Genomic DNA, 25,956 nt, shown 5'->3' with positions numbered 1-25,956 from the left:
TGACACCCTGAACCACAGCAGTTGGTAGCAGCAGATGGCAGGGAGAAACGAGCTGCTTCGGATCATGTTTCAGAGGTGGAACCAACAGTATTTACTGATTAAATTGGATGTGGGTAGTGAAGGAAAGAGAGAAATCAGGAGAAACTCCTAGATTTGTAGCCTGAGCAGCAGAGTGGATTATTGGTGCCACTTACCGCTGATGCGGACTGAAGGAGGAGTGGATTTATTGGGGGGAAGGAGAGATCAAGAGACATCAGCATCATTTGTAACTCTCTCCTCACAGTTACATTGAGATCAAAGCATCATGGGGGTGCTCACTTACACACCACACATACACACACACAGGTGCCAGCCCGGTTTTGCTCACCACCTCAAACGTAACTCACTCAGCTGAGGAGGAGTCTATCAGATTTTAATGTAAAAGGTCATACAGGACAGGAGAAAGAGCCCTCTGTTTTGACCATGTTCTTTGATTGACAGGCACTCTGAACCTTCACGACTCATTTTTGATCATTGGATTTCATTATATCTGAAGGGCGAAAGCGCTTGAGGCATAGGGTGTAATTCTGTTCATTTATTTGACAGTATCTGTGGTAGTGGTTTCCTTTTTTTCTATCTATCTCTAGCAGAATCCTTTAAAAGAAAAAAAAAAAGAAAACTAACACAGATCACAATAAATAGAAGAATTACAATCAAAACCCATCTGACTGAAGGACAGATTGGAGGGATGGGGTCTCCCCTTGGCCCTGTCTACTCTGCCCCCACCAGGTGGTCTCAGGACACCTCTCTGGAAACACAGGGCTGTGTAGAGCCTTGTATCAAAACCATGGGCTAGATACTAGAAAAGTCACCATCAGTGACCACTGAAATCATGACCCTGGACTCTAGCAACTTCCCCTTTTGTAGGGAAGGTAACAGATGAAAAGAGAGGACTACTATACAAGTTAAAATGTGGGAAGTATACATAGGTCATGTATGGGGGGAGTTCAGAGGAGAAAAGAACTTCTAGTTGTACAAGAGAAGCCTTCATGGAGATGACATTTCAGATGAGCCGAGAGCATATACATGAATGGAAAGAGCAGAGAGATGGGAAAGAAGGGCGTTCCAGACAGAATGGCTTGAGCAAAGGCAAGGGCAGATGAGGGAAAATGCAGAGTTTTGCCGGGCAAGTGGAATAGGGTTGAAGAGGGAGTATGAAGGGCAGTGGTGTCTTCAAGGCTGGAGCCAGGTCATGGACAGCTCTGGACACCAGGCAGCACTTTGTGCTGGGCGTCATACATAGCTGTCCATGCAGAGCCCTGATTGCTGCAAAGCTTTCCTGAGAGAAGACCCACCTCCAGCTGTTTATTCCAGGACATAACAACTCCCCAGAAATTGCAGGTCTCTACTTTCCCCTGCTCCTTACAAGATCTACCAGGGATCTTAAGGCACAAGCCCAGAGATCCCCGTATCCAGTAGGGGTTGTGGAATATTTGGGGGAAGTCTTGGTGGAGTCAGAGTCCTTGGTTCTTTTATTCATGTCAGATGGTGTTCCCCCAAAAAACAGGTAAAAGGTGAGGGGACACTCCTAGTAAGTACTTCAGGCATTTTTAGGGATGTCTCAACTTACCTGTGTATGTGATGTTGCTTGAAGCTTGGAGCCTTCTCTTCAATAGGAATGTGACCACATGAGCTTTTCCTATAGAACTCTGGTCCCACCTGGCACATAACGGGGACTCCTGTCTGTTGACTGATCGATTGACTCATCCAAGGTGGTCCCACCCAGTTATTTACATAACCAAGTCTTGAGGTAGGAAACTGGCAGTGATTGTTTTCACTGAGGCTAGTGAAAGATGAGTAAGAACACAAATATTAAGAGGCCCTATCTTGACCCTGGTACTAAAAGAAAAACGTTAGAGTTAAATTTGAAACTAAAAGCAAATCTCACAGCAGAAGAAAAGGTTTGGGCCTCCAGTCTAAGCCGTAATTTCTTATGACATAAGAGAACCTTCTCAGAGCATGTTCGGTGCTTATAGAATGCTCTAATCATAAAGACTTTTTATAAACACGTGAAATTACTTAATTTTCTTTTTTTAAGAATTAGGCATTTCAAATGAAGTCATGTCTTTTATTGGTTCTGTGACCATGAAACAAATTTTCCAGTTTTAGGATGTGCGTGGGATCCGGAGAACGTCATAACTGTTAGATGTGGCTTCAGCTTGTAGCTTTCAAAAGGGAACTTTAATGGGGCATACATTCAAGTGCTCCCACAGAATTAAACTTCTTTGGATAGTGACAGTGGGGTGGGTCCTGGGAAAAAGCTGGGCCATAGAAAGGGAAGCAGAGCTGATAACTGGCAAATGAACGCTGCTTTGCCACAGTCCGTGTCCCAGTCATGTTAATATCTAGAGGGACAGTGGCTCCACTACAGTGTATGTCAGCCTGTGCCTTTTCTCCTTATTCTATTCTTCACTCCCTACTTCAGGGTCCTAAGTTACAGCAAATATCTGTGCTCTTTCTCCAGCAGATTTTGACAGTCTTTGTTTCTGTAAATGAGATAAAAATCTTTCTCCTTCAACAGTAATTCTTGCTATGTTTCCAGCAGTGTGCTGCAGTTCCGGCATCATCTGGTTAATGCTTGCCCACTGTCCTACCCATATGCTAAAATGGAAAACTAGGCTATGGGGCCAAACAGAAAATCCTCAGTGGAGGAGTGATCAGTTTAGCCCTGTTAATATACTTTGTACTTGATGTGGCTACTTAGAATTATGCTCTAGTCTGTACCTTTGTAAAGATCGTTAAATACAAAGGTTTTTTTTCTTTAAACACAAAACACTGCCACTTACCTTTCCCAACAATAAGAGGCTATTCCCCCCCCCCAACTGGAACATCCCAGGGAAGAGTAAACAGCTCCTGGTTCCAGGCACAGAAGAGAAATTGTTGCAGATGAGCCCAAGCTGGGGAGCTGCCCAGCTTACTGAGTGGTGACATTTTCATTTTTTTAAATTGTGCAGAGTGCCCTCAAATCAGAATGACCTGACAGTTCCTCTTGAGTGGGTTATCCTTAATTGGTTCATATGTTCTAAACACATCCTCTATTTCGTAACATTGTGGGCCTCATTCCATAATTTTAATTTTCTGGCTGTTGGCTGATAATGTCTAAAATATTTACCCAGATACTCTCTACAAGTGACAGTCTTCAAGAGCTGCCTTTTTTTTGTGATTTTTTTTTTTTTTTTTTCCTCTTTGGAAGATGCCATTTTGGAGAGCAGTGACGGGAAGGCTTGATAGTGCATGAAATCTATAAATACAATGTTTGACTCTTAGACTATTCTGGTCAATGCAGTAAATTACAAATCAGTATCAAAACTACTGGATCACAACTCTTCTATAGCTGTGTGTGCAGTAGTATCAAACCTGAGGACCCCAGAACCCAGGGATTAATTCATGTCCTCTGTCTGTCTTTAGTAACAGAAAAACAAAAGTGCATTCACTCTTGGTTGGATGTTAACGTGGCAGCGATTCTTGAGATTCATGAAAGAAAAATCATAAAAGGAGCTCTAGGTCGAAACCACTGGTTTAAAGCAAGTTTTCCTGCAGTGTGGATGAAGAATTTGTTAACCTTTGGGATTGACAGGATGCCCCCTGACAATGACAATACGAGAAGCAGTAGGGACTGAATTGTAAGATGGATTGTGGTAGCATACATTCATTGTTATAAGGCTGAAGTCCATCATACATAAAGTTCCTGTAATGGAGCACACTGTCTTATTGATGTTTGAGAAAAATAAGACATAAAGGGCGAATTTAATCCAGATCTACACTGCACCTAGATCAGTAGGTGCCCGAAAAGACTGCACTATCCAGGAGTCTGAATCTGCAGACTGAGCAGCTGATGAGAAAACAGCAGGGGACACCAAGCATCCTGAGAGTCTTCATTTCCCTTCTCAGTGGAATTTCACCGGGAGCAGAGAGGAGTGATCTGCCACACTATGTGATGGGTCATTAGAGGCACAAAACATCATGTCTAAGAGCCACACGTGGATTTGCGTCCTCACTCTGCCACTTAGTAGCTCCATAGCTTCACACCTTGGGCAAACTATTTAACTTTCTGAGTCAGTTCCTGCGGCAACTAATAACAGTGTCTTCATTGCATTATTGTATTATACAAAGTACTTGGCAATTTTCCCTGGCACTCGGTAAGCATGCAATAAATAGTAGCGGTAACTTAATATGGGATGCATTCTTTTTTAGGGTTAGATAGAAAATAATTTTTTGGAGGTTATTTCCCCTGTCCTTCCTTGCCTAAGGTGCAAGGCCTCTCCAGAGAGTCGTGGAAGCTGATGGGGACAAGGACACCTACCTCCACAGACAGACCAGCAGAGAGCCTGGCGCACAGGCAGGGGACAGTCATCCCCGCATTCCAAAAGTGCATCCTAACAGGCTCGAAAAGTAGCAAAACATTCTTTTCATCTGACTTTTAAAATGTCTGCTTGATAAGCTAGATGTTATGTGTTATAGTTACCTACCTGTGGAGCCAAAATTGTAATCATGACAAACCAAGAAAAGAGCTACAGAAATGCTCAGCATCCTGTGGGCCCCAATAATATGTAATCCTTTCATGGGGGATTTGGGGGTTTTGTAGAACTATAGAGTACCTATGAAAATGCCACATGTGGTTCTAAGGCTGCAATATGTGTCAAGAAACTGAAATTCCTAGGAAAACCTCTCTAGAAATATTAAAGCTGAGAAGTTGCCTTGACTAATTCCATTAGGCATGGTGAGGCTAGGTCATGGTGCTACCAGGTGTCACACCTGGATGTGTCCACCCAACAGAATGAGGGCCCTCACGAGACTACCAAAATTAAGAAAAAGTCATAAAAATATATTGTTTAAAAACCGAGAGAACTGATTCTTAAGAATTGAGCTATAAGAATTAATTCTACTCTACAACCAGCAAACACTGAGGTAAGAGGCGGCAGGACATGCATACTAAAAACGGCCTTGCACCAAAAAAACGAACCCAGGCTACACAGGATGCTCCCACATAAAAATAGCCCTCCAAGACCACAGTAGATAATTGTTTCTCCTAAATTCATAGAGTAAGAGAAATATAAATAAAATTAAGAAGCAGAGGAAACACTCCCAATTAAAAGATGAAGAGAATTCCCTTGAAAGAACAAACAATGAAACATACCTCTTCAGTCTAATAGACACCAAGTTTAAAAGGAGATAATGAAAATACTGAAGGAATTAAGAAGGGCTATCAATAGGAATGCAGATTACTGTAAAAAGGAACTACTGTAGAAACTATAAAAGAGGAGCCAGGAAAAATTAGAAAACTCATTTGCTGAGATGAAAACTGACTGAGCTAAAGGCAATGAATAGCAGATTGAATAATGCAGAAGAACAAATAAGTGTTCTGGAAGATAGAATAATGGAAATCATCCAATCAGAACACAGAAAGCCCAACTGGGGGAAAAAAAATGAAAGCAAAATAAGAAACCAATGGGATAATATAAAGCATGCCAATCTACACATAATAGGGATCCCAGAAGGAGAAGAAAGAGAAAAGGGGTTCAAAAATGTGTTTGAAGAAATTATGGCTGAAAACTTCCCGAACCTAAAGAAGGAAACAGATGTCCAGGTACAGGAAGCACAGAGGGTCCCAAACAAGATGAACCCAAACAGACCTACACCAAGCCATATTATAATAGAAATGGCAAAAGTTAAAGAGAGGAAGGATTCTAAAGGCAGCAACAGAAAAACAAAGAGTTAATTACAAGGGAACCCCCCATAAGGCTATCAGCTAATTTCTTAATAGAAACATTTGCAGGACAGAAGGGAATGGCAAGATATATAGTCAAAGTTCTGAAAGGGACAAATCTGCAACCTAGGATATGCTACCTAGCAAGATTATCATTTAGAATAGAAGGAGAGAGAAAGCATTTCTCAGACAAGCAAAAACTAAAAGAATACAGCAATACTAAACCTATCCTAAAAGAAATATTGAAAGGTCTTCTCTAAATGGAAGAGAAGCAAGAAGGTATAGGAAAGAGAAAATCACAATTGGAAAGTAAATCACTTAATAAGCCAGTAGGCGGATTTTTTTAAAAATCAAAAAGATTTTTGTGCAAGTGATGACAGCCACAATGAACAGCAAAAGGATAAATATGAAGATGTAAAAGAGGACATCAAAATCATAAAATGTGGGAGAGGAGAGTAATAAAATGTAGACTTTTTTGTTTGTTTTTTTTTAGAATGTGTTTGAGCCTATATGACTACCAGTCTAAAAGCAAGTAGATAGGAAGGGGTTAAAATACTTGAAAAACAAGGTAACCACGAATCAACACATAAAATCGACTTACAAAAACCAAAAAGAAGAGAACACAAGCATAATATAACAGGAAATCATAAACCACAAAAAGAAAAAGAAAGGGACAAAGAAGAAATACAAAATTAACTGGAAAACAAGGTTTAAAATGGCAATAAATAGATATCTATTAATAATTACTTTAAGTGTCAGTAGACTAAATGCTCCAATCAAAAGACAGGAGAATGGCAGGTTGGATTAAAAACAAGAGCCTATAATATGCTGCTTATTGTAGGCAACACATAAAAAAGAGACCCACTTTAAGGCAAAGGACATACAGACTGAAAGTGAGGGGATGGAAAAAGATATCTCATGCAAATGGAAATGACAGAAAAGTGGGGGTCTCACTACTCATGTCAGACAAAATAGACTTTAAAACAAAGGCCATAAAGATAAAGAAGGACACTATATAGTGATAAAGGAATCAAGACAGGAAGAGGATATTACATCCTCAAAATATATGCACCCAATATAGGAGCATCCAAATACATAAAACAAATACCAGTAGACATAAAGGGAGAAATTGATGGGAATACAATAATAGTAGAAGGCTTTAACACCCCACTCACATCAATAGACACATCTTCTAGACAGAAATTAGTAAGGCAGCAGAGATCCTAAAGGATACAATAGAACAGTTAGACTTAATTGATATCTTTTAGGACATTACATCCAGAAAAAAACCAGAATACACATTCTTTTCAAGTGCACACAGAACATTTTCTAGGATTGACCGCATACAAGGGCACAGAACAAGCCTAAACAAATTTAAGAGTATAGAAATTATTTCAAGCTTCTTTTCTGACCACAATGGCATGAAACTAGAAATCAACCACAGGAAAAGAAATAAGAAAAAAATGATTACATGGAGACTGAACAACATGGTACTAAAAAACCAGTGGGTGAACAACAAAATGAAAGAGGAAATCAAAATATACTTTGAGACAAATGAAAATAAAAACACAACCATACAAAATCTATGGGATGCAGCAAAAGCAGTTCTTAGAGAGAAGTTCATAGTGATACATGCCTTCCGCAAAGAACAGGAAAGATCTCAAACAACCTAACCTACCACCTAAAAGAATTAGAAAAAGAAAAATAAAATCTAAAGTGAGCAGAAGGAAGGAAATAATAAAGATCAGAGAGGACATAAATAAAATAGAGATTTAAAAAGCAATAGAAAAAAAATCAAAAAAAAAGAGCTGGCTCGTTGACAAACCTCTGGCTAGGCTCACCAAAGAGAAAAGAAAGAGGACCCAAATATACAAAATAAGAAATGAAAAAGGAGAAATAACTGATACCACAGAAATACAAAATAAAATAATACTATGAACAATTATATGCCAACAAATTCAACAACCTAGAAGAAACAGACAAGTTTCTAGAAATGTACAGCCCACCAAAACTGAATCAAGAAGAAATAGATAATTTGAACAGACAGATCACTAGAACTGAAATAGCGTCCGTAATTTTAAAAACTCCCTACAAACAAAAGTCCAGGACCAGATGGTTTCACAACTGAATTCTACCAAACATAGAAAAAAAAAAACGTATACTGATCCTTCTCATACTCTTCCAGAAGATTGAAGAGGAAGGAAGGAATGTATGCCCAAAGACATTCCATGAAGCCACCATCACCCTGATACCAAAGCCAGACCAAGACAGTACCAAAAAAGAAAATTACAGGCCAATATCTTTGATGAATATAGATGCAAAAATTCTCAACAAAATATTTGCAAACCAAATCCAACAACACATAAAAAAGATCTTACACCACAACCAAGTTGGATTCATCCCAGGGTCACAAGGATGGTTCAACGTAGCAAATTAATCAATGTAATACACCACATCAACAAAAGAAAAGACAAAAACCAAATGATCACTCAGTAGATGCAGAAAAAGCATCCATTCACCATAAAAACTCTTACCAAAGTGGGTATAGAGGGAACATACCTCAACATAGTAAAAGCTATTTACCACAAACCCACCAGCAGTATCATACTCAACAGTGAAAAGCTGAAAGCCTTCCCACTAAATTCTGGAACAGGACAAGGATGACTACTCTCACCATTTCTATTCAACATAGTATTGGAAGTCCTAGCCACAGCAGTCAGACAAAAAGAAAAGAAGTTATCCAAATTGGAAGAGAAGAGGTAAAATTGTCATTATATGCAGATGACATGATACTATATATAGAAAACCCTAAAGACTCCATACAATAACTACTAGACTGATGCACAAATTCAGCAAGTTAGCAGGATATAAGATTAGCATACAGAAATCTGTTGCATTTCTTTACACTAGCAATGAAATATCAGAAAGGGAATGCTAAAAAAAAAAAAAAAAAGCCCTTCTAATCACATCAAAAAAAAAAAAAAAGGAATAAACCTGACCAGGACTTCCCTGGTGGTCCAGTAGAAGAATCTGTCTTCAATGCAAGGGACGCCAGTTCGATCCCTGGTCAGAGAACTAAGATCCCACATGCTGCAGGGCAACTAAGCCCATGCGCCACAACAAAAAGATCCCATATGCCACAACTAAGACCCAACGCAGCCAAAAAAAAATAATTGTTTTTAAAAGTCAATCTTAAAAAAAAAACCCGACCAAGGAGGTGAAAGACGTGTATGCTGAGAACTATAAAACATTAATAAAGGAAATTGAAGATGATTCAAAGAAACGGAAAGATATTCCCATGCCCTTGGATTGGAAAAATTAATATTGTTAAAATGACCATACTTCCCAAAGCAATCTACCCATGTAATGGATATCCCTATCAAATTACCCATGACATTTTCCACAGAACTAGAACAAATAATCTTAAAATTTATATGGAATCACAAAAGACCCAGAATCGCCAAAGAAATCCTGAGGGAAAAAAAGTTGAAGGCATAACCCTCCCAGACTTCAGACAATACTACAAAGCTACAGTAATCAAAACAGTGTGGTATTGGCACAAAAACAGCATATGGATCAATGGACCAGAATAGAGAGCCCAGAATTAAACCCACACCCCTACAGTCAATCTTTGACAAAGGAGGCAAGAATATAACATGGGGAAAAAAAGTCTCTTCAGCATGTGGTGTTGGGAAAGTTGAACAGTCACATGTAAATCAATGAAGTTAGAACACACCCTCACACCATACATGAAAATAAACTCAAAATAGCTTAAAGACTTAAATATAAGACATGACACCATAAAACTCCTAGGAGAGAACATAGGCAAAACATTATCTGACATAAATCGTACCAATGTTTTCTTAGGTCAGTCTCCCAAGGCAGTAGAAATAAAGCAAAAATAAACAAGTGGGACCTAATCACATTTACAAGCTTTTTTACAACAAGAGAAACTGTAAAACGAAAAGACAACCTACAGACTGGGAGAAACTATTTGCACATGATGTGACTGACAAGAGCTTAATTTTCAAAATATACGAACGGCTCATACAACTCAACAACAAAAAAGCGAACAACCCAACTGAAAAATGAGCTGAAGACCTAAGTAGACATTTCTCCAAAGAAGACATACAGATGGCCAACAGGCACATGAAAAGATGCTCAAGATCGCTAATTATTAGAGAAATGCAAATCAAAACTACAATGAGGTATCACCTCACACTCATCAGAACGGCCATCATTAAAAAATCTACAAACAACAAATGCTGGAAGGGTGTGGAGAAAAGGGAGCCCTCCTGCATTGTTGGTGGGAATGTAAATTGGTGCAGCCACTATGGAAAACAATATGGAGGTTCCTCAAAAAACTAAAAATAGAGTTGCCATATGATCCAGTAATCCCACTCCGGGGCATATATCCAGACAAAGCTATAATTCAGAAAGATACATGTCCCCCTATGTTCATAGCAGCACTGTTCACAATAGCCAGGACACAGAGACAACCTAAACGTCCATTGTCAGATGAATGGATAAAAAAGATGTGGTGCGTATATACAATGGAATACTACTCAGTTATTAAAAAGAAAAAAATGAAATATTGCCATTTGCAGCAACATGGATGGACCTAGAGATGATCATACTAAGTGAAGTAAGACAGAAAGAGAAAGACAAATACCATACGATATCACTTATATGTGGAATCTAAAATATGACACAGATGAACTTATCTACAAAACAGAAGCAGACTCACAGACAGAGAACAGACTTGTGGTTTCCAAGGGGGAGGGAGGGGGAGGGAGAGACAGATTGAGAGTTTCGGATTAGCAGATGCAAAATATTATGTATAGAATAAACAACAAGGTCCTACTGTACGCACAAGGAACTATATTCAATATCCTGAGATAACCATAATGGAAAAGAATATGAAAAAGAATGTGTGCATATATGTATAACTGAATCACTTTGCTACCCAGCAGAAATTAACACAACATTATAAATCAACTATACTTCAATAAAATAAATTTTTAAAAAAAGAATTGATTCTACTCTGAATTTTTATTTTGTCTTTGGGCTTTCTCCTACTGACTATTAATATTAGAGAAGACAAGGGGGGAGGGATAAATTCGGAGCTTGGGATTAACATACAAACACTACTATATCTAAAATAGGTATAGTATATCTACATTCCAGTCAAAAAATTTTTTAAGTGATATAAATTAAAGCTAAAATAAATAGAGAAGGCACTAAAGGAGAGATTTTCTTAAATAAACCTTGTGTATTAATAGTCAAATTTAGGTAATAAAAAGATTCATCTGCAAGTGATTATTTACTTTTCAAAATAATTGCTCTACAAAAGGATTCACTCAGGATTCCACTAATTAATGCGGTCTCCTAAGGCATTTGACATTTAATTAATTTTAATTACAGCTTTTGAGGAGTACTCTGTAAGCAAGCCATACCTGCATTTCCCATTTGTTAATTGAAATAAGGACTGAATTATTATTGTGTTTTGGTAATTTTGAAACTAATTGCCTTTAGTTTTGTGTAGGTTATTTATTTTTAAATGAAACCTTCTAGGCCAAGAAATTTTCTCCTGTGTCTGCCGAAAGTCTCAATGATTAGAATGTTAATAAAGTCATTGTAATATTCTATGGGATAGCCCTTGTTTCAAATCTGCACTCTTGGGTTTACCATTTGCACAAAATCACATTAATGGGAAAGTTATATACTATTTAAATATATCTATCATGCATTATACTCCTTTCTCAGAAAAGGTCTTTATTCTCTGCCCCAATGGCATAGTCTTTCTTTGGAGTCCAGGGAAGCACCCTGGAACTTAAACAAGTATTCTTTTCAGAACTGCGTGCCCTTCTTGTTTCCCAGTAGCGGCCTGCTGTGCCCTCTGCCTTGACTCCCTTGCCTGAGGCCTGGAGGTTGGAGGCCATTGCAGACCCAGGCCTGCCTTAGGTCCTTATCATCCGCATACACAACGGGAAAAAGAAACACACACATCTGAGAATCAGGATTTCAACTGTAAATCACATCTGCCCTGGCGTAATTCATCAGATAGATGTTCATTTATTGCCATGTTGTCATTGTAAAACTTTAATTTCTGTTTGGCTGAAAATACCCCTGATGGGTATGTGACAGGGTTGTGAACTCTTTGTATAAAAGCCTCTTTATAAATAAGATTTCTTAAGGCTGTAATGATTTTGTTATCTGGGAGAGGGAGTGTGGGAAGAAATGTAAAATACAGGGCAGAGGGCATGCAGTGAAGGCAAAGTTACAAAGTTCAGGGAAGCATGGTTACAAAACTCCTTTCTTTGCAACACTGACATTATCCCGAAGTCAGCTTTTTAGAGAAGAAAACTCATGGTAAAGGTGAGTCCAGTTTTAGATCAAGCTCCCCTATAGTGTGTGTGTTTTCTGAATTGGTGTCAACATAGAAACAACATGATCCTTAGTCCGCCTAAGGATGGCCGAAGCCCGTTAGTGACTGCCCACAGTTCCAAGCAGTGTGGTCTTTGAGCCGAGATTTTCACCCACAGGTATGTGGTGGCAGATTTTAGACTGTAGACAAGGAAATGTGAGGCCTCGTCGGCAAGTGTCTCCAGGTCCATTGCCTTGTATTTAAAAGTTGAATAATTGCTGCTATGAAATTGGTATTTTTTTTCCCCAAAAAGAGTTCAGCAAAGAACATTGCATAGTAAATTTTCTGTTTTCCTAAGCTGTCTCTTTGGTCCAGTTAGTGAAGGGGTGTGAAAGCGTCATTTCTTCCACAGAAGACGAGTAGGGAGTTCTGAGAAACTAAGACTTTCCAAGAAACATCATCATACCAAAGAGCCCCCATTCCTACACTGTGCAGTTTCATAAGCACGTTGTGTGTCTTTTGTTTGTTGTATTCTTTTAATCCCTAGGAAGTGTCAGGGAAAGATAATGTCACAGAAGAAAGTAGTTCATACGTGTATGAAATACTCCAATTGTATGTGATGTGTGAATTTTTGTCTTCTAAACATTTACATTTAACCCTGTTTCCAGCCATGCAATAATGAGCTTTGTGTTTGTAATAAATTCTCACGCGTTATCTTTAACATGTGGCTATTTAGGGAGAACACCTTGTTTTCCATTTTTCACAAATTATTGGTCCTTCACCCCGGGCTCAGTTTCCTCCCAACTAAACAGACTTATAGCTGTGAGGAGTGGGGAGGGGAAGGGATGCTTAAATACCTATTCCAGGAGTCGGGAAATCAAGTTACACTTTCTGGAGAGTATTCAGAAAATAAATAGCCCCATTCCATGACGCACGAGATTCTGACCACAGGTTGGAGTTGGGTTTTGACTTTGTCAACCACCTTCACATAGTAACACGAAGCTTTCCAAAGCCATTTATTTTATTGGGTGTGTCCATCTTTGCTTTCACTGTTAGATAATAAGCTGCCATTGATTATTTTTCTGGTTTTACGCGGCCAGTGCTGGCATGGTGAAGGCAGAGAGCAGTGGGGAAATGTGTTCTCCTCTCCGTCCCAGAAGTCAATGTGCACTTAACCTCCAGGTTACACGCGTGCATGTACCTACCCAGGCACGTTTTCAGGTTTCTTCCAAGTTAAAAAGAAAAAAGCCATGCCTCATTCAATCCACTATCGCTTTCTAATAGCTGTCTCCCCCTTCCTTCCCAGCCCCTTCCTTCCTTCTTGAAAAGAGTGGTCTGTCCTCACTCACTCCACCCTCACCTCCTGTTCTGGCTTTGACTCCCTGGAATCTGCCTCTGGTCCCCTCACTCAACTCAAGCTTCATTCACTAAGATCCCCAGTGACCTGCTAACCGTCACACATCTTCCCGACCTGCCCTGACTTCCTGCCGTCGTTCCGTCTTCACACCATCCCTCTCCTGAGCCGCCCTCCCCACCATCTGCTTCCTTGAAACCACTGGGGACTGTTCTGTGCCGTGAGCGGTGAGATGCGGTCCCTTGCGTTTCTCCCCCTTGGTCTCCTCCTCTACTGGCCCCTTAGGGGTTCAGCCCTCTTCCCTTCTCATCTGGGATCTCAGTGCCACCAGGACTTCAGACTCTATCAGTAGAACACTGAGCTCGACTCCTTTCCACACTGAACCCCTTGGTTTCTCCCAAGCTCTGTTCTTCCTTCTAAGTGTCTGTCTGATAAGTGGCATCAGGATTCGTCTCGCCTTCTAAGCCCCCCGTCCAGGGCATCGCTCTGGTGGTTTATTCCTGCCCTTGTACCTTTTGTACACTCACAATTCCTTCCTCCTCCAGACTTTCTCAGTATAATTTCCTGTGAGTTTGTTCTTCCCCCGCCCTCCTGAAGCTTTCATGGTGCTCCCACGGACCTTCATTCCACCTTCTATTATTACAGGACTGACTTTTATCTCCGTCGTGTGTTGGTCTCCCTGCCTCCCTCCCAGCTAATTCCAGGGGCTACTCATTCTTGTCTGCTTTACTCAGCACCAGCTCAGTGAGCGTGTGATGGGCGCTCAGCATATAATTGAACAAGTCAATAGTAAATGGAATTAATGTCATTTGTAGGAAAAGGGAAAGCGACACAATGTTCTTCGGACTTCTAGGGGCAGTAGATGGTGCCTGTGATCCCGGCCATTCGCCCTCAGGACGGACACCTTCTACAGCTTACTTCAAACCCCACTAGTAAATGTTGTGTGTTAGATGGCAGTCACGTAAATATGCCTCCCTGAGAATATGCCTCGTAGACTAAAGAGAAGTGATGGTTCTAGAAAGAGCAGAACTCCCCAATTCCACCTCGCAATAAATTAGCTTTCTGTTTAGCTCTGGGTTCACAGTCTGCTGCTTGAACACTGGGGAGAGGTGTCTTACTCCTGAGTAGCCGGTATCTTATCTCTGATAAGACTGAATCATTGAGCATTTCTTTAGAAAAGGGAAGACTTGTTGTGGAGAGGCAAGGATGAGAGGATTGTGCTGGAAGTAAAACCACTTATAAGAAAGGCTTTAGACCAGAGAACTGCTTGTGAAGCCAGGCTCTGGGTACGTACGGGTGGGAGTCTGCTCTCCCTGAATCCATGTTGTGGTCATTGACCCTGTCATAGCTAGTAGGTGCCAGGAGCTTGGCTGTAAACACTCAAGCTACTCATCACCAGAAATTACCTACCAGTAGGCAAAAGTCACCCATGATCCACGATGGGTAGTAACACATGCCTCAGACAGAACGCCATCCCCTCCCTTAGCACCAGCGTTCCGGGTTTACTCCTGAGAATCCAAGTCCCTCACCCTCGCCCTGCACTGCTCCTTGAAGTTCAGTCTTAAATGCTGCACTGAAGGGCCGAGAAGGGCTCTAGTCCGTCAGGCATGGTGTGTCGGGCACGGTGTGTTCTATGACATCCTCATTTAGAAATACCGTCATTTTCACTCTGACACCACGTCCAGTGTCGTGGTGGCAGAGTTGATGGCGGCCATAGGGGCCAGGTCTGCTGGCACCTTTCTTCCCCTAGATTGACACCAATCTGAAGACAAAAAAATTAACGTGGAGCCCAGATGACTTATCAGTAACAGTCTCCACATTAAAATATAAAAGGCATTCTTTTGGTATAAGTTTGAAAATAAAAGTGCCTTGTTGTATTTGTTTTGTGACATCCAGTAACCTCCACCTGGCATTCTGTGTACCATATTTGTGCCAGAGGTGACAAATCCCCAAACTGCCATCCACAGAGCAGTAAGAACAATGACGACGGTCCCTACCATTTCCACTTTCGGGCTAATTGAATATACATGGGAAGTAAGTGAATATAAACAGTCTGTTGGCAGAGTTCAGAAGCAATGACAAGTACTGGTGGCTACTTGTGATGGTCCCAAACCACGCCTGTAACAGAGCTGGGCCTTAGGAAGTGACAGGAGGGGGTAGGCAGTAAGAACTAAAGCAGAGCGAGAGGCAGGAAAGCACAGGGTATGTTTAGGTGACACGGAATCTGCCCCATTGGATGGACCCATGTATTCATATAGAGGAGTAGTGAGGGAAATAACTAGAAAGATGGAATCAAATGGGATAATTTCCTCTAGCGAGAAGAAATCACTAGAAAGACTGCAGCAGGCCTCAGTGGGAGACAGGAGAAGCTGGACTTTATCCAGCAGTCAAGGGGGGGCCACTGGAGATGGGAAGTAACAAGATGAAAGCCACATGCTGAGACTTTTAGAAGGAATGTGCTGAAAATGTAGCACTTAAACATGAAATTGAATATGAGGAAAAACTGGAAACAGGGTGATTGGCCATCTGGTCTTATAAATTGCCTTTTATTGTCAGATAAAATTCATTTCAAGCCACAGCTACCTTTCTCTTGGATATAAATGTCCCACGATGAACCAAATCAAGAAGCAAAGAGAAGTCGAATAATTACTGTTAAAAGGAGGTACGAGATAGAAAGTAAGGTGGCACAGTAAACCCTCACAGTGTGTGGGTGTATCACTTCTGAACCCCAAAACGTATACATTCCCCCAAAGCATATATAGTTTTCCCATAAAATGCTGCAGTATGACTTCACTTGAGCGTCCACATCTGCAGCCACACATTAAAAGTAACACGGGGAGGCGCGTCTACAGGGCCATCAGCCGTGCTCACCCCACGAGGGCCGCCCTCCCGCAGCTGCCCAGGGTAGCACTCACTAGTTTTGTTCCTCCACAGTGTTACAGCTGAATTCCTGTCGCCGACGGGGTCCCATTGAAGTCGGGTTTTGTTTTGTTTTTAACTACCTTTTCTCCAAAATGGGTTTCAAATAAGCCTAGTTCTTTCCCATTGAAGTCACACAATTACACCCAAACTGCCCCCTCATGACAAGGGAAGAAATCTTTCTTTGGTCTCATGTTAGTATCTTCTCACTGACACCATCACACACATACACACACACACACACACACACACGACGGGGTCCCATTGAAGTCGGGTTTTGTTTTGTTTTTAACTACCTTTTCTCCAAAATGGTTTTCAAATAAGCCTAGTTCTTTCCCATTGAAGTCACACAATTACACCCAAACTGCCCCCTCATGACAAGGGAAGAAATCTTTCTTTGGTCTCATGTTAGTATCTTCTCACTGACACACATACACACACACACACACACACACACACACACACACGACTCCTTTCAGGAGTCATGTGGCCATTTCAGAAGCTTTCCATATTTCAAATGCTGTTTGGAGTGTAGCTGGAAACGTTCCGGTCAGCCGAGCTCACCTCACCGGGCCCTGTGACCTACAAATGCTTCTTTTTACTGCTGCCTCCCCCGTCCCCTCCTGTCACCGGGAAACCTATGGGGAAGCTCTTTAGGACTGTCCAGTTATGGAAGGAGGGGGCAGAACCAGATGTCAGGAACCTTGAGAGTCTGGGGTTATAAGAAGAGAAGAGAGGACTTCCCAGAGGTCAGAGTCAACGACAAGTGGCTGCTTTTCTGTGTTCCGAGACCTAGGTCAGCTGATGATACTCAATTAAAATGCACGGTGTAGTCGACCCCTCAGCACATCATAATTGACATCTCGGTAAGTGGTCCCTAATGAAATGTATTTAATGACTAACTCCAAAATTTAGAAATTTCTAAATCAAATTCAGCCTTAACCCTGTTTTCCTGATGCTTCTCTCTAATCCCATGTTGAGAAGCGATTGTTTATTTTTAAAATGGAAAAGTTAACCGACGGACTCCTTATCTTCCTTCGTTTTCCATGATTCCTGTTATTCTAAGCGTAGACAGAACCAAGCACATCTATAAAAGCCGCACCCGTCCATCCCAGATTCTAAAGACATTCCCTAAGAAAGAAAAACACAGTTGGCTACCATACAATTCGCTGACAAGACAGAAGGAAGATGACACAATATCTTACTTATTTTGTAACCAGTGTATGCTCCCAAAAGCCAGGGACTGGAGTGATCCAGCCAGAACTTTTCAGTGTCCTAGTTGGTTCCCAACTTCTTAAGAAGACCCCTAAGTGAGGCAAGAGTCCCCCTGGGCCAGCTCACAAGCAAGCCTCCCTCTTCCGTATCCAAACCTCATTTCCTTCTCCACCACCACCTTTTGAAAAGCTCAGAAAGAGAACGCCCGCAGCTGTTGGAGAAGAGAATCTGCTGCTCTCAATATTCTGTTTTAGCCTAAAGGGCTGGTGCAGAAGAAAAACTGTATCCAGTGGGTCCCAACAACCAGGGTGGTGGGTCCTCCGGGTGGGAGCAGTGATTCCCAGACCCAGGGAGAAATGCAACGGCTGAGACTTTACATGGCTTCTGTTTCGCTTAGAATTGAGGTTTGCCTGGTCTCCCCGGGGTCACATGACTTTTTTAACATCTGGTTTTCTCCAGCAAGTGAATCAGGCCTCGGAAGCCAGTTAGCGGGCCGGGGTGCAGCGTAGGTGGTAGACCATGCAGTGTAACGTGAGCCCATTTCATTTGGTCTTAAGCAAATTCCAAACCAAAGCTAACAGGAGCTCCGTTTCATTGTCTTCATTACCCAGAGCCCCTGGGACAGGAATCGAAGGCACAGGTGAAAAAAAATGGGTGGGAACACAGCCTAAAAGCAAGCAAGGGTGGTGGTGGGCTTTTTTTTACAAAGTCAGAATTGGCTCTGTTTTTACCTAGGTAGTTAAGGGTAGACTAGCTGAACCAGGTGTAAACTGCCCCCTGCTGTCTGACACAGAGAAGTACATAAAAATATCTGCCTCGTTAAAAAGAACCGTATTCTGAAGGCCGGCAACAAGGTGGGGCGAAGGCAGGCAAGGGATGGCACAGGTCACCTGCCTCCCTCTCCGGTGTGAAGATGAAGGAGGGTGAGGGAGGCGGTGTTTTTCGGACTTGGAGAGCTGCTTCGTTACGCCATCTGCCGCCTTGTTTCTCAGAGTGTGGTCCGTGGCCCAGCAGCGTCCGCATCACCTGGGAGCTTGAGGTGCAGAGCCTGAGATGCAGAGTCTCAGGCCCCACTCTTGGTCTACTGAGTCAGAATGTGCATGAAACAAGATCCCCAGGGGATTCATGTGCACAGTTACCTGTGAGAAGCCCCGACTGTAACCTCAGAAGGAGCCTTTACACTAGACAAGGTCCACTGTTCCCTAAGGTTTGTAGCAAATCGAATTCAGTTTGAACAGTGAAGAAATACAACTCGCTAGGAGAATGGAATCCTTCATTCATATCGTGATCACTTAACGCCCTTATTTTCGTCCTACTCCTGTTTCCTGTGTCCTCGTGTATCACCGGCTCTTTACCATGCTGTCCTTCCCATTACTTGCTACATTTCTGCAGCACCTGCCAAACCGTTTCTTTCAAAATCGCTCCATCTCTGGCAGCCTCCTGTTTCCCACAGTCCTTGTTTGCTCAGGTCTGCTCTCCCTTTCTTCCACCCCTGCTGGTGTCACGTAAGAAGAGCAGCCACTGGGCCCTCCGGGAGGGAGCTGGCCCTGTGCGTAGTCCGAGTGTCGCTAACCCCACGTGTTCTCTTCTGCGCCAGGTCAGGGAAGAATGCCGGCTCCTGAACGCCCCGCCTGTCCCGCCCCGCAGCGCAAAGCCTCAGTCCACCAGCCCCTCGGTCCCTCCTCGCACAGCCAAGCCGGCGCGCCAGCAGACTCGCTCTCCCAGCCCCACCTTATCCTACTATTCTTCAGGGCTGCACGACATGTAAGTCCTATGCCAGGGCCCACTTCCACATGGTTCCCTCATCAACCAGGTCCCCGATCCTTGAGAACCGTGTCAAGGAGCCATCCCCTGGGCAGGGTGGTAGGAGAGGAAGTTTTCTTTTAAAAAAAGAAAAAAAAAAAATTTCTTTTAACTGGATGAGCATGATGGGGCCCTGTTGGTTCTGAGCTAGGATGGAAGAGCCAGTGACCTAGGAAGATGCTGAGTCTGTGAGGGGTTCAGTGGTTAAGGCTGGCATCTACTTGTCTCCGCTTTGACTTCAACACACGCAGACAGCACCCTCGAGGAGGACCCGGAACGGCAGGGGTCCTGTCGGCCGTCTACTCTGAATTCCACCCAGTGCTAGAGTCCCTGACCATCACTGTAAAGCAGTCTTACACTTCCATCTGGATCCTCCCAGTGCCGTGAGCTCATTCTTTTGCACTGCAGCTCATTCCATGGTTGGCACATGCCAATAACTTTTTTTAGAGATCTTTCATTATATGCAGTTGAAATCTATCTCCATGTAACCTTCAACTGTTTCTTAGGTCTAAAGAAACAAATGTAGGTCCACCCGACCTCTCTTGATCAGGCTGTGAAACCATGAGGTCAGCCAAGATGTAAGTCTCCTCCAAGAGGCAGCCTCGGTCCCACCTGCTGTCCCCCCATCACCCACCTCTGAGCACACTCTGGTTTCACGGTCACTCTTAAGATAGGGCCCCAGAGCTGAGTGTGATCACATGTGACAGGTTAAAGTAGCTCTCCTTGGCAGGTACTTTTTTGTTCCCTGGACATTTAAATCTTTATGGTGATGTTACTCAATTGTGCGGAAACCAAGGCAAGAATAAGGATTTTATTCGAAACATTTCTTCCAGCCTCAGACTCTTGGATGGATATAAGGTCATCAGTGGTGGTGATGTAGTCCTGTCACTGTAGCCCAAGAATGACAAGCATGAGACACTCATTTACTGCTCTCTCACTCCACCCTTGCCCACTGCAGACATCACTAATCAATCACAGCACCTGTTGGTGATAAGCCCAAACAAGGCTAAAGATTTTTCTCATCACAAAGATCCAGGCACCCACTAACAATGATTTTCTTGTTAAAAAAATTATATATTTGCCATCTCTGCTATAGCATATTAAATCAGTATCTTCATATCCATAGTTACTGATGTATTTTAGTAATTTAAAGATTCTTTAAAAAAAAAAAAAAAGCCCAGTGAGATTAAGCAGGTACTTTACGATAAGAAATATAATATTTGTTGCCTAACTACATTTTTCTACTCAGAAGTGACATCAATGGGATAAGGATAGGCTGGATGTTTTACTTTTCTTTTTTTTCCACTCATCTCTCTCTCTCTCTGTGTTTGGCTTTTAAGCAGCATTACTAAAAGTGACACGAGTCCTCCTGAAAGCGCTCCCGTTTCCTGCTACCCGTGTAACCGACTGAAAGCAGATTCCATGGACCCCAAGTCCCCGTTTGGCAGTCCCACTGCTGAAGCTCTGTCCTCCAGGCTCTCATGGCCTAATCATTATTCGGGAGTGTCAGAGACCCAGACCAGGAGCGACTTCCTGCTGGATCCGAGCAGGAGTTACAGTTACCCCCGACAGAAGACGCCGGGCACGCCCAAGAGAAACTGCCCGGCAGCCTTCGACCTCGACGGCCACGAGCTGGCGGCCAGCCCACCCGGGCCCGGGCCCACGGAGCCCGGCGGTAGTGCCCCGGGGTGCCCCAAGTCGGCCAGCTACTCTCTGGAGAGCACGGGCGGGAAGACCCTGACTGCAGCCCCCGCCAAGCAGAGCATCTCGTGCCCCGCCTTGCCTCCCAGGGCCCCGAGGCCAGTGGAAGAGAAAGCCGCCCTCGACACCCTACCTTTGCCTCTGCAAATCGATGGTGCTGAGGAAGCCCCCGAGTCTGGGTCGCCGGACCTCTCCGAGGACCCGTACTTTGTTCAGAAGGGCACGCAGGACATCTTCTCCATGTCTTACCCCTTCTCGTCACCCCTCCACCTCCAGCTGGCCCCCCGCTCCTGTGGTGACGGGTCCCCGTGGCAGCCACCTGCCGACCTGTCGGGACTCTCCATAGAGGAAGTGTCCAAGTCCCTGCGGTTCATAGGGTTGTCCGAGGACGTCATAGCATTCTTTGTGACCGAAAAGATTGACGGAAACTTGCTTGTTCAGCTCACGGAAGAAATCCTCTCCGAGGATTTCAAACTGAGCAAACTGCAGGTGAAGAAAATCCTGCAATTCATTAACGGCTGGAGGCCCAAAATATAGCCAAATAACCCCAGGTAGCATTGAACAAAACAGATAAATGTGTGTTCTAGAAGGGGAGGGCTGGGACACAGTTTCACATTTTTTTTGCACTAAAAACTTTCTCTGTAAATAGGGATAAGAGAAAACTCTTACTATGCAGATTATGATTTTGAATGGTGAACAGGCTATTTTGTACATCAATAAAAATGCTGTACAGAACACTTAGAGGTGTGCCTTGTACATCACTCAACACTCAACAGCTGCTAAAAGACAAAAGGCATGCTCAGAGAAATAACTGTTACCCAAGTAGGTTTATGCGAGAAGTTGTGATATTTATTTACAAAATAGCCAAAGCTGAAAGACATAAGAATCTTTAAAAAAAAAAAAAAAAAAAAACACCTTTGAACAATTCCCTCCTTTGGGAGAATCAACTTTAGACAATTTATTCTGTGCTCTGTCGTTCGGATTGCTCAGTGCTAATTGTTTTACTCTTGTGCCTGAAAATGTTAGTGATACGAAATGACACTGCAGTGTTATGTGCTTGGTGGGGATCTTTTTATCAAAAGGCATTTTACAAAAGTCATGTGCTAGTAGAGAGGATCTATGATGTCCTTAGAAATCATAAATCATGACCACAATAATTTATCTGTAACTGCTGCTAATTTTACTGAGCAGAGATAAAGAAGACCAGAATATATACGTATATGTATATTTACACAATACAAATGTATGTTTTAAACATCAGTATGAGTCTGATCTTCTAGATAACATCTGTTCACTTTCAAATATCCATTGAAGTTTGGGGCCGTTAATTAAGTCGACTCTCTTAGGAAATGGGACAGAATGATTCCAAAGATTCTCAGAACCCTGTCCCTCGAAGCTCAGTCTTATCAGGCTCCATCACAGAAAACTTGGAACAAATCAGTAGGGAGTCTGTATTGAAGAATTAAGTTTGATTTTAAACCTATTACAGGCTGGGTTTTACATAGAATACTCCCGTGCTGATCAGTGTCTGGGGAAATGACCATTTCTGTCGGGTGATAATTCTTCTCGGGTTTGAGGGTCTTATTCTCCTGGTATGTGGTGATGAGGGGTCTGGAGAGCATTTCTCAGAGCGTGTCAGGTGTTCTCAACATGCTTTGTGCTTTAGGAGAGCTCAGAAATCAGACATACCATCCTCTGCTTTGATATGTGCTACATCTGTTGCATCATTTTTTAAAGTATCAATAAGAGTACTTGTTTAGTTCAGAAATCTTTCCTCTCTTCCAAAGAAAATACATGATTACCGTACTTTCATTCCAACAATCCCAGGACCCAGTCTGACAGTTTTTGCCAAACGTGAATAAATACTCCAAAGTATAATGGCATCAACATAATTCTTGACTTTTTGAAGGAATATAAATCTTAGAAAAGTTTTTGTTCTCCGAGCAGCATATCGTCCCTAGCCCTGTCTCCCCCAGAGTCTGTCCCCACATTCGAGATGGGCAGACAGCCACCCAGGTGTCAGTGTGACTTGCAGGACTGGCTTGTATGTTATTATCCACTCTTCTTGCTCATCAGAATAAATACACAAATGGAAAGACAAGACCCACCAGTCTAGTTTTGCAGACCTGTTCAATATATGGCTTCATTTCTTGGCATTCAAGATATTTTTAATCCATCTCATTGTTTAGAATTGGGGTGAATTGATACCTTTTCTCATTTTCCATCTTAAATCTCTTTTTTTTAAAAAAAAGGATTTTCCCCCCAACATGTCTCCCAAAATGCAAATACTCTAGGTTAAAAGTGCCCCATAAAAGAGTACCCTGTAGAATCTATCAAACTGTAGCACCTCTTCATAAGTAACTGACAAGTTTATATAGAAGCTTCTAGTACTGCACTCAGATGACATGCGGTCCCTCCATGACTTTCATGTTGAGAAAGCATCCTTCTGTGTGAGGGGCAACTCCCTAGGTAAAGTTAACCTCTCAGAACTTTCCCTTAAAATAAAAACAAAGGATGACGTTGAAACGTTGCAAGTTTTCTTTGGCAAAACCCTGCTGAATCCGTTCGTGAATCCTTAGTGCTTGTATGCTTTTCTCAGTTCAAGAGGGAGGAATGAGTGGGTTTGAGTTTACTATGACAGTTGCCCCACATAAACAACTGATTCCTTTTATCTTTTTTTTCTTTTTGTTTTCTTTTTTTCTTTTGCAAAACCTCGACACAAAGTCCTTTTTGTTTTTTGTCTTGGCATATGTACGTTGAGTTTATATCGACGGCAACATAGAGACTCCTTGAGGGCAGGGACTATGGCCTTTCATTCACATACTCAAAATTCACAGCATCATCTGTGTGCCGGGCACTATGCTAGTATGACTTGACAGGCTGATAAAAAGACACAGTTCCTGCCCTCTTGGAACTCATAAGGTTTATGTTTAAAACCACAGTTGTTGAGACTGGGTACGTGCAAGAGAGACATGAGCTCTCCTGGCAGTTGGATGGATGGAGAGTTAAGTGTGCCCTGACCCTCAAGAACCCACAGAAGGAAGAAATGGCAGCCTCTATCAACGGGGTATAAAAGAAAAACTACAAGACCATTGAAACTTGGAAAGCATTGGAGGCAGCAGGTATCTCTGACTCCCACTGACTAGTGTTCTTTTCTACTGATTGGATTTTTTTTTTTTTTAATTGGCAGTAAGTATCTTCTGGTATCTGTAAAGCCACATGGCGCCCTTACTAGACAAGGCACGCATAGCCAGAGAGAATCAAGACAAGGAATGCAGAACAGGGGTAGGAAGGAAACAGCCCTTCCCTTCTGAGCTGCGATTTTTTGCAGTGAAAAGCAGTGTATAGAGATCCCCACATGCAGAACCTTTTCTAACCAACCAGGTCAAGACTGAGGACATCTTCTGGCAGGTTCCCTGCAATCTGTGCACTGACCCCTGTGCTTGGGGGAGAGTGTCCAAACGGGACTCTTTCTTGGATTCCTTAAATGCATGGCCAAAACCATCGTGACCCCCTTAAGAAATACAGCAATAAACCAAACCAAGCAGCTAAAATGTAAAACGTGGGCCTGATTCATGTTGGGACGGAGCACTGAAACACAGATCAATTCTTTCTCAGAATCGCATCAACGCCTGCACGTTCTCTCTCTTTTAAGTTGAGCTGCTCAACTTTATGAGCTGTGAAATTTACATTTAGACCCTTTCAACCCACATAGCACATTCACATTTATGGAGTTGCAGCGAGCTGCCCACTCGGCTAAATTGCAGTGTTTATTCTTGTTTCACGTAGAAATAAAACAATCTTACAGGGAAATATTATGACTGTCCATTCCAACTGTTTTCAGTCGTGGGTAAATACCCTCTGCCGACATTCCAGAAGCACCTGCACACCGTGCACACGACTCCTCGAGAAGTTCAGGGGGTGGGGGTGGATGAATAGAGGGCTCTTCATTTTCCAAACACACTGTATCACAAATCACTACTCATCATGCCTAAAGAGTATGAGCTTAACATTTGGAATAACAAACTGAAAAAAACACAGGTCTCCAAAGACCACTGTGAACGATTCAAAGAAAATTTCAACTTCAGTCCCTCAGAAAAGTGAAATCTGCTGTTGGACACACAAGACTTTCAGAAACTATGACCATTAATCCCAATTTTCTAGGAATACAATGGCACCAGGCTGCTAGGGCAAGAAAAGTAAGATGCCCAGAGTGCAAATGATGGAAAGTAGGATTTTTATACTGTGGGACTGTAATAGTGTGGAATTCTTATGACCACTTCTTGTCCAATCACATCGTTTAGTCTTCAGAACTTGGTGTTTTAAAATTTGTCTCATTGTGAAAGCTAGAAACAAAGGGTAAACGTGATTTCTGTTAAAAGTATATACAAATATCTTCTGTAATTTTGCTGCTCTGTCTAATTTTTAGGCTATGAGTTTTGTAATGAGCTTATCAGATGATGAATTTCCTTTGTTTACAATCTCATGTAGTAGGGCTCAGATCATTTCTTAGCTATAAACCTCTTCTCCCATTTTCATATTAAGCTCCATTTAAAATATTGCTTAAGCTAAGCCTAAAAGTTGAATTCAATTAGTCAAAAATTGGGGAGTTTTCCTTGACTTAAATGAAAATGGTATATTCTTTTCAAAGACTTTTGTAACCATCTTTACAGTTTCTTTGCTTGGAAAAGTGGGGTTGTTAACTACCAGTTAACAGTTGCATTATTTCCAGAGCATTGTCTATGGGCCCAATGTGTACCTCAAGATAAACATGGTATGTTTTGTCTAAAAAAATTCGTTGTTGATTTAAATGGTTCTGAAATGTCTATAAATAAAGAAATTTTAAAAGTT

The 25,956-nt window shown here is 42.2% G+C and overlaps 1 protein-coding gene and 1 long non-coding RNA gene across 6 annotated transcripts in view; one reads left to right on the top strand and one right to left on the bottom strand.

Annotated features, from left to right (window-relative positions):
- The window catches only part of GAREM1 (GRB2 associated regulator of MAPK1 subtype 1), a 209,513-nt gene extending 183,557 nt beyond the window's left edge, over positions 1–25,956 (top strand). For 4 of the 5 annotated variants that reach the window (XM_033837656.2, XM_033837654.2, XM_019930432.3 and 1 more), the window contains 2 exons: positions 19,199–19,365; positions 20,745–25,956. In XM_033837656.2, the coding sequence (XP_033693547.1) occupies positions 19,199–19,365; positions 20,745–21,642 (1,065 nt within the window). In that variant the 3' untranslated portion in view covers positions 21,643–25,956. The remainder of the gene's footprint in view (positions 1–19,198; positions 19,366–20,744) is intronic. The other variant, XM_033837655.2, reaches the window with a different exon arrangement.
- Positions 441–21,356, bottom strand: LOC141276197 (uncharacterized). Its single transcript, XR_012325368.1, has 3 exons — positions 21,239–21,356; positions 1,610–1,822; positions 441–633 (listed from the first exon to the last, which is right to left on the bottom strand). It is a non-coding gene; the product is annotated as an uncharacterized lncRNA (long non-coding RNA).

Source organism: Tursiops truncatus, chromosome 13 (assembly GCF_011762595.2).
Source record: "Tursiops truncatus isolate mTurTru1 chromosome 13, mTurTru1.mat.Y, whole genome shotgun sequence".
NCBI lineage: Eukaryota > Metazoa > Chordata > Mammalia > Artiodactyla > Delphinidae > Tursiops > Tursiops truncatus.
The sequence above is the reverse complement of the archived record's forward strand: the minus strand, read 5'-3'. Positions and strand labels throughout refer to the sequence as shown.